The sequence below is a fragment of the Nycticebus coucang genome, chromosome 2 (assembly GCF_027406575.1).
Source record: "Nycticebus coucang isolate mNycCou1 chromosome 2, mNycCou1.pri, whole genome shotgun sequence".
NCBI lineage: Eukaryota > Metazoa > Chordata > Mammalia > Primates > Lorisidae > Nycticebus > Nycticebus coucang.
Genome location: NC_069781.1, coordinates 59,660,161 through 59,676,965, shown reverse-complemented (window position 1 = coordinate 59,676,965; position 16,805 = coordinate 59,660,161). Strand labels below are relative to the sequence as shown.

Below are 16,805 nucleotides of genomic sequence, written 5' to 3'. Positions count from 1 at the left end.
GATTCTCATTTTATTCTAGCGTCCTGGAAACGGTGATGAAATTTTTTTTCTCATTTTGGGGAATTCTTTTTTGTCCAATGAATAATTCTCACTCATCTGCTTTTATAAGTATTGTGCAATTTCTAAATAACTATTTTTCAAAATCAGGCTGACACTGACAATTCCTTCTGGTTGGGGTTTTCTGAATCACCCACGGAAAGATGGCTGCTCTGCCGAGAGCCGGCCTGGGAGACCGGCCTGTACATCCTGTGCCCCAGAGGATCCACTTCCTCAAAGGTATAGCCAGGAGGCTCAGGATACGAAGCTAGGCACCTGCCTATATCCTTGGGAGTAAAGCTGATGGCATAGGTGGTCTGGCCCTCCACAGGGACATTCCCTCGAGGGCCAGACCAGGGGGGCTTACAGCTTTTGGTATTGCTGGGTGGATGGGGCACGTAGTGGGCCCGATTGGTGGTCAGGCAGTCCAAGGGCTCCGCGGGAAGGTTCAGCTGGTGACTGGGCTTGGCCATCTCCGTGCGCTTGTTGGCCCACGGCTTGTAGTCATCCTTGGTGGTGGTGGAGCTGTCGAAGCGGCAGCTCTTCTTAACGGAGAGCACCGGCCGGCAGGACTGAGCCGGGGCCCCCTTCGGGTATGTGTAGTGGGCCTGCACTGTCGTCAGAAGATCCATCTTCTCTTCCGGAGGGGCGTATGCGCTGGGAGCTTTGGAGAAGATCTGGGGTGTTGGCCAAGCTTGGTACTTATCTCGAAACTCGGTGGTGTTAGAGAAAGGTACATCTAGCACACAGGGCCTGGCTGGAGGTTTCGAACTCCTGGCAGGCTCCCCAGTGAGGCCCCGGAAGCACTCTTTATGGGTAGTGAGGCTTTCAAAGGGGATTTCACAGGGCTTGAACTTCTCTGCCTCATACACAAAGCGCTTCTCCGTAGGGTGGGCCACGTAGCTCATCTTGTAGTTAGTCAGATCCTCCAAGGGGATGTTGCAGAGCTTCGGCACCGGCGGAGGCTTACAGCTCGTGACGTGCACGAGGCCCTTTAAGGGGTAGTCATCCTGGTGCGTGGTTCTGCTGTCAAACTTGGTGGATGATGGCCGGTGGTGGTGTTGTGGACGAAGCAGCTCTCGTCTGGGTTGGTGCCAAGGTAAATAATCAGCTGAAATTAATTCAGAAAGGAGCTAATTAATAACAAATTATACCGATTTGCATATATCCCAATGAGGTGTTGAGACAGGGGAAGAACAGAGGATCCCAGCCACCGCCAGGACCGAGAGATTGATGTTTCAACTTTACGCCAGCTACTGTACAGAGGAGACAGATTTACAGGAGCTGTCATCACCTCCCACCCACGCATCCCCCACATACTGCTGCCCGCAGGGATTTTTAAAAGTCCATGGTCGATCAGGGCACAGTGACTCACGCCTGTAATCCTAGCACTCTGGGAGGCTGAGGTCAGTGGTTCACCTAAGCTCAGGAGTTTGAGACCAGCCTGAGCAAGAGTGAGACCCCATCTGTACTGAAAATGGAAAAAACTAACCTGGTGTCATTGCAGGCACCTGTAGTCCCAACTACTCCAGAGGCTGAGGCAAGAGGATCACCTGAGCCCAAGAGCTTGAGTTGTAGTGACCAGGACACCACAGCACTCCACCCAGGGCACAGAATGAGACTCTGTCTCAAAAAAGAAAACATAAAATAATGAAAAAAAAGAAGCCCATGGTGATGGGAAATCCAGGGAATACATTCTTGCAGACAAGTTGAACCACTGACTTACCCTGATTGGGAACAGTTCCTTTCTTCTGTGGAGAAGGCGCCCACCCTGACTCAGCATGGAGTTAATGGGAAGATGCTTCTGATGTAGTGACACAGAGGATTCATAACTCACCACCTGCTGGACCAACCAGGCCTACCTGGTCATCTGTGTTGTGGTAGCCATTGTGTCCCTATAATCCTCACATCCAAACTACATAAATTAAACATGTTGCTTCTAAGAAATACAGGTATTCTATGGTCTGGGGAGAGAATAGCCATTGCCATTTGCATAAAACTTACTATGTAAACAGGCAATGATCTAAGTGCTTTATATATTAACTCATTTAATCTTCAGACATTCCTAATAAGGTGGGTTCTCTCAAAATGCCCATTTTATAGATGCAGAAACAAAAGCAAAGAAAATTAGGGAATTTGCCCAGGTCATTTGAACAGAAGGGGGAAAGCACGAATTTAAATGCAGATCCAGAGACCACGATCTGACCCACTCTACTATCTGGTTCTAAAAATTAAGGAACACCAACTTTGTGCTCATCAATTGTGCTCAGCCTTTCCATACATAATCTTGTTTCATCTTTACAATAACCCTTTGTGATCGGTATGATTGTCTCCATTCTATCTACAGATTTCTAAAGGCAACGTTCAGAGAGGCTTAGAAAAACTTGCCCAAAAGTTACAGGACAGGTAAGCTAAGTTGGAATTTAAGCCACATAGTTGATTCCAAAGCCATGCTCTTCTGGCAGCTCATATCACAGTTAGGGGTACTATATTTCTAGATGGGATTAAAGATTAAAGAAAAAATAACAAAGAAAGACCCATGTGTGGGTCATACTTCCCTGTTTCTTGTCTTATAATTTTTTGTTAAGAATGCAATGCTTTAGGCTCGACTCCCGTAGCACAATGGTTATGACACCAACCACATACACCGGGGCTGGCGGGTTCAAACCCGGGCTGGGTCAGCTGAATAACAATGACAACTACAAAAACAACAACAACAAAAATAGCTGGGTGTTGTGGTGGGTGCCTGTAGTCCCAGCTACTTGGGAGGCTGAGGCAAGAGAATCACTTAAGCCCAAGAGTTTGAGGTTGGCTGTGAGCTGTGATGTCATAGGACTATACTAAGGGTGACATAATGAAACTCTGTCTCAAAAAAAAAAAAAAAATGCAATACTTTAGATAATATGTTGTAGCAACTTTGGATTCTAATCCCCCATTGGGAGTTGTTTTTGCTTATGCTTAGTAACTTACCTGTATGAATTCTATAGAGTCTTATCTTTCCTACCTTGTGTAACCATTGATATTTTTACTTGTTTTTCTTTTTTAAAAATTATTTTTGTTTTTAAGCCTGGATTCCTTTTCCCCATTACATGTTTTTGTTAGGCTTATCATAAATGGCGATGTGTGGCTGGGTTCATCTCTAGATTCTCTATCCTATTCCGTTTATCTACATCTCTATTTTTGTGCCAGTACCATGCTGTTTTGAATAGGAGCCTTGTAATATAACCTGAAATCTGGTAGCGTGATATCTTCACATTTGTTTTTATTTCTAAGAACTGTGTTTGCTATTTGGGGTTTTTTATGCTTCCATATGAATCAAAGTTAGTACTATTTTTCAAGTTCTTCAAACACTGGTGCTTTGATGGGGATTGCATTAAGTCTATAGATTACTTTGGGTAGTATGAACATTTTAACAATGTTGATTCTTCCTAGCCATGTTCTTCCATTTGTTGACATCTGCTATTTCCTTTCTCAAAGTTTCATAATTCTCTTTATAGAGATATTTCACGTCTTTTGTTAGATAAATTCCCAGGTATTTTATCTTCTTTGGTGCTATTGTAAAAGGAATCGAGTCTTTGATTTTATTCCGGGCTTGACGATTGTTAGCATATACGAAGGCTACTGATTTGTGGGTATTGATTTTGTATCCTGAGACGCTGCTATATTCCTTGATCACTTCCAATCCTTATTTAACAAATGGTGCATTGGTTATTCACATGTAGAAGACTGAAACTGGACCTGCACCCCTCATCACTGACAAAAATTGATTCTCATTAGATAAAAGATTTAAATTTAAGACACAAAACAATAAAAATTCTAGAAAAGAGTATGGGGAAAACACTTAAAGATATTGGCCTAGGAAAAAACTATATAAGGAAGACACCCCCCTTCTCCCCAGCAATTGCAGCAACACCGAAAATAAATAACTGAGATTTGATCAAGCTAAAAAGCTTTTGCACAGCTAAGGGTACGACAAACAAAGCAAACAGACAGTCTTTGGAATGGGAGAAGATATTTGCATATTATGACTGTGACAGAGGCCTGATAACTAGAATCTACAGAGAACTCAAATTAAACAGTTAGAAAAGTGCAAACAACCTTCTCTATAAGTGGGCAAGAAATTTGAACAGAAACTTCTCCGAGGATGACAGACAAATAGCCAACAAACGCATGAAAAAATTGTCATGATCTTTAATCATCAGAGAAATGCAAATCAAAACCATTCTAAGATATCACCTAACCCCAGCAAGATTAGCCCACAAAGTCCCAAAACACCACATGCTGGCGTGGATGTGGAGAGAAGGGAACAATTCTACACTGCTGGTGGGACTGCAAACTAATACAACCCTTTTGGAGAGAAGTATGGAAAATCCTCAAAGATCTAAAAGTAGACCTTCCATTTGACCCTGCAATCCCATTATTAGGTATCTACCCAGAAGAACAAAAATCATTTTACCACAAAGACATTTGTAGTAGAATGTTTATTGCAGCTCAATTCATAATTTCCAAGTTGTGGAAGCAACCAAAGTGCCATCAACCCATGAACGGATCAATAAATTGTGGTATATGTATACCATGGAATATTATTCAGTCATTAAAAAAGTTGGAGACTTTACATCTTTTACATTTACCTGGATATAGTTGAAATACATTCTTCTTAGTAAAGTATCACAAAAATGGAAAAATATTCAATGTACTCCATACTAATATGAAATCAATATATAAACAATTATATGCTCATAAGAATAATAAAACACTAATGTAGATAGTCCAGTTCCAGTTCCGGGGTAGAGGGAAGCGGGGGTTGGGGGGAGGACATTTGGCAGGAGGAGGGAGGGCATGAGGTGGGATCTCATCTAATGTTCACATTTTGAGGGTGTACAACACGCCCCCTGGGTGAGGGCCTCTTCTACAAATGGAACTTTACCCTGGAAGTGAGAACAATGTAACCTAAAAATTGCACCCTCATATTAATTTGAAAAAATAAAGAAAATTAAAAAAAAATAAAAAATAAAAAGTAAAACATCAACAATAAAAAATGCCTGGCTTCTTAAGGGTCATCCTATATTAGCTCAACCAATGCTTAGTCAAAAGTTATACCTAAACACCATAAGCCAAGAAGGCTTTCACCCTTTTCCAACAGATCTGTGTATGGATTAGGACACATTCACACAAATGTCAGGCAGTCTACAAGTCTGAATTGGCTTCTATTTTCTGCTGGGCTTCCTCATATCTCCTCTGCACAGGCACTAAGCCTCACATTCAGCCAGGAATGATGAGTAGATAGACCCCTCTCCCTGATCTCGTCTGAGCTGGCACACACCCTTGCCCATGTGCACAGCCTTCCGGATGACCAGGAATACATAAGAGTTTATCAAGTCCTGGCCACTTTGTCTATCTCATTCTCTGGATCTCCCTGTTAAATTTCAGCTGGTTTGCAGGTCTGTTGCTTACCACATTTAGTACCACAACCTCAAACTAACTCAAAAAACTGTTTCCCCTGACATTTTGCCATTGAGATCATTATTGTTTTTATCAAAACCCTGGATATGCACTCTATTCACAATCAAGTCAGGCCCTACTGACAGCAGAACTGCTTGTTTTCATTCTAGCCTATGCCCAGGCAGAACTACCACACAAATGGAACAACAGTGTGGGGAAGATGGAAGTAACCCCAGGATCAAACACCACAGACTCCCAGTGTTAATAACCAAAGTTCAATAGTTTTCCTTTTATAAATGTTCCTCAATTTTTGTATAGCTTTGATTGAATTCTATAATCTTGAAATGGTTGATTTTTACCATTTCAGTTTCATCATTGCTTTTTGAAAAGAGAATTTGCCAAGCTCCTTACTTCATCACTCCAGAAGTCCTGACATACACCCCCCAGCCCCAGGCATACACTCCTAAGTTTACTTTAAGCCAATAATACTACCAACTATTTATTCAAAATTGGCTTCATTTTAATTGAAAATCTAATCTTTCTCCAAGAGCCATTAATGGCTCTATCAGCATCTTGAAAGCATTAAGAGGCCTTACAGGCAACCATCTTGCTGAATATAAACCACATGTTCCCCACCATCACTGAAAGGGGGGCATCTACCTGTGGATGCCTACACACTGCCTCAAGGTACTTAGGGGTGGGTAGGACAGCTTTTTTGGCCCCCTTCTATGATGGATGAAGTGTTAAGAAAACAGGTTCCTAAGCGTAAAGCTGCCTCATGTGATTTCTGATACCCAACAATACGGTTGAAACCACATTATTACCCAGCCTTCTGACTTCCTCCACCCAGCATTTATTACAAAAAACCTCCACAAGACCCTGAAAACCTCAGAATTCCACATGACAAACTATTCACACACCAGTAAAGCCCTTCAGGGCCAGAGTGTCATGTGGGTAATTGGCAAGAACCTCTTGAAAAGGGATTCCATTCAATAATGTGTCTTTAAAAAAAACTTAGCTAAACCTAAAGCTGAGCATCAAGTAATTACACTCTCAATCTTTCCAATTGCACAGTGTTTTGAAAATGTCACAAATTACAACCAAATGCTGCTGCAGCATATTTTATTGGTGGTTTTCTGGACCCCAGTAAAGGTGCTGGCCTAAGAATGGAAAGGGAACAGTGTGCATATTTTTTCTGTGGAACCAATGTAAGCAGAGCATATAGACAAAATACAGATGGCACCCTTTCAGATACATATATTTAATGATCTTGATCTGTTGATTTTCTCTTTTTTTTTTTTTTTTTTGGAAAAGGAATCAATAGCCATATCCTAAGATGGGAAGGTTACTATGGCAATGACTTACTAAAGTAGCAAATTTTTGACAAAAAAGTCATCAAAGGGGTGATATATCAAAAGATAAGACAAGGGTGTGGTCCTTCACACATGCATGAGGTTATTTGGGACTGCCCCAAGGGCAGAGTAACCGTCACGGGCCTTTCCAAACCTCACTCCCACTTCTGGCCAGGAACCCACAGGGTAACAGGATAGGTAGGGATCTGTAGAGATTTACTGCCAAACTCTGTCTCCTGGAACCCTTGTAAACAATGGCCCAGAATCATTCATTCATTTATTCCTTTACTTGACACACGTTTCTTCATTGTGCCATTCCTTATGTTAAATGCTGCGAATACAGATGTTGAACATTCAAGGCCCAGTTCTGGAAGTCATTATATCACAGGGAATCAGTGAAACAAATAAACCACTTTAATAGAATATGATAAGTATTTGCTATGGTTTGAAAGCTCCCCAAAATTCATGTGTTGAAAATTAATCCCCACTGTAGTGTTATTAATAGGTGAGCCCTTTGAGAAATGATTAATTCATGAGGGTTCCACCCTTATGAATAGGTTAGGGCCATTAAAGGACTGCAAGGAACAGCTTAGGATCTTTGTTCCCTTGTGCCTTTCACCATGTGAGGACACAGAAATAAGGTGCCATCTTGGAAGCACACACTCCTCACCAGACACCAAACCTGCCAGTGCCTTGATCTTGTACTTCCCAGCCTCTATGACTGTGACAAATAAATTTCTGTTACTGATAAGTCACCTTGCCTCAAGTATTTTGTTATAGCAGCACAAGCAGACAATGACAGTGTTAAAAAAAAAAATCCATTAAGTCACATAGGTTGCACACTGGCACCCATCGTTTAATCTAACTACAAATGTTTCCTCTAACTACATACCAATTTGTTTTTAAATCTGCATTTCAGAGGACAGCTGTGAAATCCAACCTCAAGTCCATATATTCCCAAAGCAAAAACCCTACCTCTCTATACGTGCCTGATGCTAAGCAGTCCTATATATATTAGCTGATACTTATTAATTCTGTTTAAGTAGGCAAGCAGGTGATAGGTACCAGAAGTTAAAAAAAAAAAAAAATGAAGGAAAAGAAAATAGGATTTTCTCAGTTTTAACTTTGTCAGTAGGGAAAAGTCAGCTATGATTGAGTTTTAACAGTGAAATACTTGCTCTTCTACGATTTGCAAAGGACAGTTTGAGACATATCTATATGGACAAAGAAAGAAATTTAGGAAAGCTGGAGGTAGAAGACATTAAAGCAGAAGTATCAGGTTGGTTTTTCCTCTGGGTGTGTTTTATTTTGTTGAGTGTTCTTATGAGAACCAGAGAAGCTGTGGTTTTCTTTTTTTTTTTTTTTTTTAATTTAAGACATCCACAGAAGCTGTGATGTGTGTTTTTATTTTGAAGGGTAAGTCGTTTGCCTGGGAGAATTCGGGAGAGCTATTCTTTAAATAACATTATTGGGCCCTTCTTTGCATCTCACCAATCCCCAGGCAAGCAAGGAGCAGTTTTCACTCCCAGACCTCACTCTGCGCCTAGGACACAGTGAGCGAGAGAGACTGAGCTGAGCAGGGAGCTGTTCTGAAGAGCCTCCCACTATGCTAAGACTGGTACAGCAGGGAGGCCCGAAAAGAGGGTGTGGAAGAAAGGGGAGCATGAAGGTGACATGTCCTGTCTACCTCCTCTGTCCCTTGCTCCCTGCCCCACTGCAGGAAAGCACTCGTTCCACTTTCATTCCTCCATCCCATCTGTTCTGGGTCTATGGTGCCCCATTTCTGGTCTTCCTGCAAACACTGGCTGTAAAGGGAAAAGAACATACCATACAGAGGAAAAAGTGCTGCCCCACCATGAGCCTGTTTGAATGGACTCCTTTGTAAAGCACCTATCTGGTGCCTGCCATGGGGCAAGGTTCATAATTGGCAAAAAGACAGACAAATGCCTGCCCTCTTGGAGCTTACAGTCTGGCTAAGGAGGCAAAAGTTAAGTAAAACAAATGAATGACAAGACAGAGTGGAAGGTACTCAGACAGCACTAGGCTGGCATGGGAGAAGGTCTGGGAACTCATTCTACTAGCTGAAGGGTGAGTTCTAGGAGGAGGAAACAAAGGGTTCTATATAGAAGGAATCACATGTGCTAAATACCTTAAAGCAGAAAAGAAATGGGGGAAGGGAACTGGAAAGAAGCTGGAACAGAGACTCAGGGAGAGGAGCTAGGACCTCCATGATGTCAGCAGAGGTACTAAAGGTTTGGGATGTTGTCCTAAAAATCATAATGATTATTTGAGAGGTTGTAAGCAAAAGAGAGCTCAGACCAGATTGCCATTTTTAAAAGATCTCTATGCTTCCTCTCTGTAGCAAACGGATAAGAGCTGACAAGTTCTGGAGCAATGCTCAGGTGTGTGCCCAGATGCAGACATAGGGAAGGCCGGAGTAGGGCTCTGCCAGAAGGAAACAACAAAAGGACAGAAGGCAAAGCGAGTTCAGGGCATTGGCAGGAGATGGGCTGCAATGATGTAATGTGGAATAGGGTCCCAGGGGAGAGAGAAGGATGAGATGTCAGGAGACCAGAGGGGCCAGCAAGGCAGGGACTGTTGTGCTGGGGGCAGATAAGGGAACAAGCTAAGAGGACAGGATATTGGGGTACACAAAGGCTTCAGAGGTGGGGCCACTTGGGGGGTAGGATAACATCCAGAATATGACTTGACAAAAGGTGGCTATGGGAGAGTTAGAAAACGAAGCTAAAGATAAGAAAGTCAAAGGACAGAGCCCAGGGTGCTGAAAAGGCCCACACCAGTTCAGTCCTGACTCCCTAGAAGCAGCTCACCCATACCGAAGGTCTTCCAGAATGACAGCTTTAGAGCTCCTTCTAGGAAGAGCCTTACACCACTGCAGCCTGAATGCTTGGGGTGACTTGATAAAAGCAACCCTCACCACAGTCATTTAGAAGTCCATGAACTACTTAACATGTCTTCCTAGGACAACAGTGGGTGTCACAAGCAGGAGTTATCAACTGCAAACCTGGCCTCCATCCCCACGGCTTCAGTCTTTGTGGCTGAGCTCCACAGAATGGGCATCCACTATACTGCTTGCCCAAAACTATGGCTGCACGTCAGGTCTCTCCTTCTAGACAAGAGCGTCAAGGGCAGGTCATTATACTTCCATCACAGTTCCCAGGACCATGCATGATAGGTAGACTCAAAAAGGAATAAAACAATCTATTTACACAAAGCTCAAAAGTAGTAAAACTAATCTAAGACATTAAAAGTCAGCATAACTGTCACATCATGGTCGGCGAGGGTGAGTGAAGGGAGTAGTGATGTTATATTTCTAGATCTGGGTGCTATTTATATGGGTGTGTTCAGTCAAAATTTTCTGGTCTGTATAATTATGATCAGAAAACATACTTTTCTGTATGTTTGTTACATTTCAATTTTTTTTAAGTACATGAAAGAATCAATTGCTTGATTAGTTGTAGAAACCAACTTAGCTTGAATTTCAAATGTTTCCCTGGTTTAAGATTCAAAGAGCAGGTGGGGCCTTAGTGTGTGTCACACTTTATGGGGGCAAGACATGATTGCAAGAGGGACTTTACCTAACAATTGCAATCAGTGTAACTGGCTTATTGTACCCTCAATGAATCCCCAACAATAAAAAAAAAAAAAAGAAAAAAAAAAAAAAAAAAGATTCAAAGAGCAAGCTAAGGCAAGGGTTGGCAAATATTTTCTACAAAGGGCCAGATATTAAGTATCTTAAGGCCCTACCAGACATAGGGGCTCTGTCACAACTACTCAATTTTGCCACATAGCACAAAACGTAGCCATACATAATGCATAAATGAACGAGTATGGCTTGGCTCCAACAAAACATACTTATGAATACTAAACTTTGAATTTCATAATTTACACTGTCCTAAAATGATATTCTTTTGATTTTAATTATTTAAAATTTTTAAAACATTACTTAGCTCTTCAGCTATACAAAAACAGGCTGTTGGGCGGTGCCTGTGGCTCAAAGGAATAGAGCGCCGGCCCCATATACCGGAGGTAGTGGGTTCAAACCCAACCCCAGCCAAAAAAAAAAAAAAAAAAGACTGTTGGCCAGAGCTGGCCTGGGGGAAATAGTTAGCTGCTGACCCTTGTACTAAGGGATGAGCATATACAACACATTTCCTGGCCTGCACACCAGCATGGCCTCTCCTACCACTGTCAGTCCCTCACGCGTCCACCCACCTTTATAAGTAGGCATACACTCCATCTTGTCACCACATGGATATTTACTATCCCGAGGTTTGATGGGGTCCGTTCGACAGACGGAGTAAGGGTTGTAATCTTGTTTGTATGTTGTGACCAAATCCATATTCTCTTCAGCTGGGACAAATGGCTTGTGCTGGTAGGCCTTCACTGGTCCCACTTTATGAGGCCCAAAATCCCTCCTGTAAGGAAAATAAGAACATGTCGTTGGGGTCCTGAGCTTGGAAGAAGGCTTAAGTTCTCCAGTCAACCCAACTCTACAAACATTTGCTGAGAAGTCATCTTCTACTTTATCCCCCCAACTCCAACTGCTCTTCCTTCTCTATCTCTTACTTTCAGGAAAGACACAACCATTTCCTCTCACCCAAGCCAGACACCTGGACATTATCCCTGACTCCCTTTCCTCATGTCCCAGGGTCTGTCATTCACCAAGTGTGGCCCCCTCCACCCCATCAGCTTTTCCTTCCCCGTTGGCCCAAACTAGAGCCATTTCTCACTTGAGTCAGGAGGCAGCCAACCCCTGAGCCTCCCACCTCACTCCCATATCTTCTACTCCAACCCCATAGTGTGACCAGAATAAACGTTCTAGGTGAAAAATCAGATCATTTCTCTTCTCAGCATAAAAATCTTCCAGATAAAAATCTAGCTTTCTACCATAATTTATAAGCTTTTCCAGACCCGGGCCCTGCCTTCCTCCCCAATCCTCATCTCCCTCCATCCCCACCTCCCCCAACCACACTGCACTCCCACCACCATACAGGGCCCCCCTTCCAGGCCTGCTCTCTCCATCTCCTCCCACCCGACCTCTTCACCATGAAGCTAACTTCACCTCCCTCGCTGTGCTCCCAGTTGCTTCTCCTGCAAATGTTTATTTCCTTCCTCTATTTGACATCACACGAAACCCAGAAAAGAAAAAAGCACATTAAATGGAGACGCTGGGTCTTTTATTTCTCTGCTATCTAGTGTCATTACCCCCATTATTTCAGGGAGCATGAGAACAACAGCATCAAAAAAGCATGATGGTCTTCACCAAACAGGAAGCAGTCCCTCCCACAGTGATAAAAAGGTTCGGATGCTCAATGCAACACCCTTGGGAACCAGCGGCAACACCAGGCCTTGGCTTGGGCTCGTGTTGCCACCAGGGCCATCTCAGCTTCCCACTTCCCAATGCTAACACTTTCCCATCAAGGGCTTCCGCTTTATACAACAGCCCCTTTTTGCATGGAACCCATTTATCCAACCAGACAAGAGGAAGGTAGCTTTTCCCTGATGGTGCTTGCCAGAACAGGCCCACCAAGGGAAGGGGAAGGTTTCCGGACAGGAAAACATTAGGCTCAAAAACCAATAAAACCCACTTCCCGGCCAAAATCTGGAGCAGCATGACTGAGCCATGCTTGACTAGCAAAGGTGACACGCTCCAGTGTAACCTGTCTTGCATGAATTATACACATGGTTGTCAATAAACACAAACCGAGCCCTGAACCTGCTAGGTGGGGTGGGAGGAAGGAGTTAGGAAGCATGAGAATTAGTCCCTCGAGGGCTCTAAGGAGGAAATGGGAGATGCTTCAGTTGAACTCCCATCACACCCTCTGGGTAGATTTCAAAATATACCATAGCCTCAGTTAGAGAACGTTCAACCTGGACTCCCTTCCCAAGAGCCCCACTGCTGGCCTGAGGTGTCTGGAAGCCGACTGTGGATATCGGGGCTTATGGAGCAAACAAGCAGGCTGAGCAAGAAGCCAAGGGTCAGCTTCACACTTTCACCCTTCTTAGCGAACAAGTGTCTCACCCTGAGGTCTATTCAGTACTAAACCTTAGTTTAAGACCTTAGACCACACAGACAAGTGGAAATGCCCAGAAAACCCTGCCTGAAATCCAATTTAACTGGAAAGGAGCTTTTGGTAAGAAAGTTTGACTTCTAAATGGATTGCTCCCAAGGGAAGTTGGACTTTCTGTACTCACTTCCAGAAGGGATGGAATGGGGGTGGGGAGCAACCTGAGACTATACATTGCTACACCCTCATACACCCACATTCAGTGATGGCTACCCAAGCCTTCAGCCCTCTTCACTTCCAAGGAGCATCAGGAAATACCCAGGGCAAGTGATGAGGAACAAATCCCATGCTGGTGCAGCAGTTGAGCCCTCCAACCTCAGAGCACCTGGGGGTACCTTCCAGTCATGGACCTGCCACACTCACAAACCCTGCACACCTGCACACGGAGGCCATGATATCCTCTTCCGATGTCACTGCTACTGGGGAAGCCAACTTCCTCCCAGAGATGCTGGGAGAACCTTCCTTCAAGGGCCGCCAGGGTCTCTAAGAACTAAAGCACACTCAATGCTCTTACCCAAAAGGAGCAGATAAATGCTCACAACCAAACCTGCCAGACTAAACTATCCTGAAGTTGGTTTCTCAAAGACAAAAGCCAGTACAGCAAAATCCTTGCTCACCAGTTTTAGGAAATGAATTGTTAATCTCCTTCTCCAGTATAAAAAGTAAATGCCTTTGTAAATGTGCACCTATGATTGAATCTATTGATCAGCTATCATGAAGGCAAATGATTATGAGGAAAAAAAATTACCTACTTCTAAAGAGAGGAAAAACGTTAAATTTAAAGTTCTATTTATTTATACCCTACCTGAAAATACTTACTGTAGCTTACGAGTGAATTTAATGAGAATTGATGTGTTTCCTCATTATGTTTTTATGTTGAGAACACTCACTGAAACCTATCATTACCCACAACATACCTGCATGTCCCCCATCACACCTAACCTTACATCCTTGACGTTCATGTAAAAGAAAAGTCTTTATTCTTCCCCACAGTTGCTCAAATTGGATAGCATTTTTTACTATTATATTTGAAGGACAATGGCTCTCCCCTCTTCCTGTGGTACATTCCCCAGTCCCTGTGCCCACTGTGGCTATGAACCAAGAAAAAAAACATTGTTCAAAGATGTAAGTTTCTTTCAGGTAAGTAGCTATAAAAGTTATATAGTATGGAAGGCCAAGAGTTAAACTCAGAGTTAAGTGAAGGTTAAAGTGGCCCTGCTGGGGAAGTCATAACAACTTGACTTCAAATTGCTTGGCAAAGCTAAAGAAAGGTGTTTGACAAGAATCCCAGGAAACGGGAACGTAACAGCTAACTAGGGTCATGAGCCTGGAAGTGGGAAATGAGATTTTTCACCATGACAAAGAGGCCCATACAGCACTTTTTAAAAAAAACCTTCATTTAATGTTTATCTGTACAAACTTTGGAATTTGTTAGTGTGTCTGAGTAAGAGGAGTCCCCACTCTTGCCCAAAGCAAATCTTTTACCCCTACCCTGAATCCCCTCCTCCTCTCTCTTTCTCAGGAGGCTCGTCCCCAGACCATGTCCTAGACCAGTGATTTTCAACTAGTGTGCTGTGAGAGGATCTTAGGTGTGCTGTAAAAATTTTTAAAGATCATTAATTAAAGTATTTTCAAAAGAAGTTCAGGCTTGGTACCTATAGCTCAGCGACTAAGAGCGCCAGCCACATACACCAGAGCTGGCCGGTTTGAATCCAGCCTGGGCCTGTCAAACAACAATGACAACTACAACCAAAAAATAGCTGGGTGTTGTGGCAGGCACCTGTAGTCCCAGCTACTTAGGAGGCTGAGGCAAGAGCATCTCCTAAGCCCCGGAGTTTGAGGTTATTATAAGCTGTGACACCCCGACACTCTACCAAGGGTGACAGCTTGAGACTCTGCCTCACAACATAAAAAAAAAAAAAGAAGAAGTTCAAAGCACAGTAGGTATATTCCTTTTTTTCTTTTTTTTTTTTAATCAACATAATTTAAGTGTGCTGGGAAGTTTAAGTACAGATTCAAGTGTACCATGAGATAAAAAAGGTTGAAAAGCACTGTCCTAGTCTAGTTTTTCCACCTCCTCCCTACGGTAAGGGTTGTCCACCATTTTTTTTTTTTTTTTAAAGAGACAGAGTTTCACTTTGTCACCCTTGGTGGAGTGTACTGGCGTCACAGCTCACAGCAACCTCCAGCTCTTGGGCTTAGGCGATTCTCTTGCCTCAGCCTCCTGAGTAGCTGGGACCACAGGTGCCCACCACAACACGTGGCTATTTTTTGTTGCAGTTTGGCCGGGGCCAGGTTTGAACCTGCCACCCTCAGTATGTGGGGCTGATGCCCTATTCACTGAGCCACAGGTGTCACCCAAGGTTGTCTCCCATTTTAAGGGTAAGAAATAAAACTCTACACAACCCTCACTGAACTCCACTGTTCTCCAGTTCTCTTCCCCACCCCTCCACCCCTTCTGCAAGCACCTCACCTCCCACTCATGCCACCCTTCAAATCTGACTCCACTCACTGCTGGCTCTAGCCAAGGCCTCCAAGTCCTGCCATTTCTGGATCCAATCACTTTTTCTCCTTCTCCTCCTGTGTCCTCATGGCCTACCCTTTCACTCGTTTTTTATAGACTCCCTCTCTTGTTCCTCATGACTTATTCTCTCTTGATTCTCCCCTATGGAATTTTGCTCTTTGTCAATTTCTTTCATTATTTCCATCTATAATTCTCAAATTTCCCAGGGTCAAAAGCACCCTCTAAGGCAGTGGTTTCAACCTTCCTAATGCCACAATGTATTTTCATTGTTACAAAGGGGTCGCAACCCACAGGCTGAGAACAGCTGCTCTAAGGAAGCCATTCTGTCATCCCAGGCAGGTGAAAGAAGATCTTTCAGCTGAGTCAGAAGAGGCTCATCTTCACCGTAACAGATGAGATTCTAAACACACGGCCTCCAGGATCCAAGTTACACAGTACCCACCTCTTCCTCTACCCTCTCAGTGCCTCAGCTCCACCCAGGCTGGGGCTCACATCCATCATCACTTCACATACACTCTGGACAAAATACAAAAAGCTACCCAAAAGCACTAGAGAGTAACCAAAACAGGCAGATTTTGGAGGAGAGTCAACAGACAGAAGGAGAAAACGGCAGCCTGCATGAACCAGGCAGGCCAGCTAAAAGGTGAGTCTTTTTTGGTTATCTTTTCTCGAATAAAGAATCGGAGGACCAAGTTTGAGACAATCCTATGTGCTAGAAAATGAGGAAGGAATCCCAGAAAGGAGAAAGCCAACAATAGGAAGCCTCAAATTCTGTACATAAACTGGGTCGAAATCTCTGTTTGACCTCACATAAGCAGGCAGATTTCAAGCAACTATGCTCAAGAACAAGTCAGAGACTTGAAATACCAACCCAGACACAGAATTTACATTTTAATCCTACCCAAAAAACAAAACAATCATCTTTGGAGGGATGTAAAAAATACCTGGAAAGTCCACAGCATAACAAATAACATTCACAATGTACAGAATCAGTCCAAAATACTTGATATATACATATGGGAAAATCTGACCCTGGATTAAAAAAAAGAAAAAAAGAAGACAGTTATGGAGACCAACCCCCAAGCAGACTCCGATGTTGGACTTAGCAAACATTTTAAAGCACACATGTTAACCATGCTCAACGAGGAAAAGCAAAATAAGGTCATAATGAATTAAAAGATAGGAAATCACAGAACAGAAATAGAAACTACATGAAAATAACCAAATGTAAATGCTAAAATGGAAAAATACAAGATGTAGAATAAAACATTCTGTAGATGGGCTTAATAGCAGGAAAAAAAAGGAAGAGGAGAAACAGTGAATTTGAAGCTAGATTTAATAGAAACCACCCAACCTGAA

General features: G+C 43.1%; 1 protein-coding gene across 1 annotated transcript in view; it reads right to left on the bottom strand.

The window, feature by feature from the left end:
• Positions 1-16,805, bottom strand: part of SAXO1 (stabilizer of axonemal microtubules 1) — a 115,859-nt gene continuing 99,054 nt past the window's right edge. The window contains exons 3-4 of the mRNA XM_053572052.1: positions 11,067-11,269; positions 1-1,147 (exon numbers count right to left, since the gene is read on the bottom strand). Of these exons, the coding sequence (XP_053428027.1) occupies positions 144-1,147; positions 11,067-11,269 (1,207 nt within the window). The 3' untranslated portion in view covers positions 1-143. The remainder of the gene's footprint in view (positions 1,148-11,066; positions 11,270-16,805) is intronic.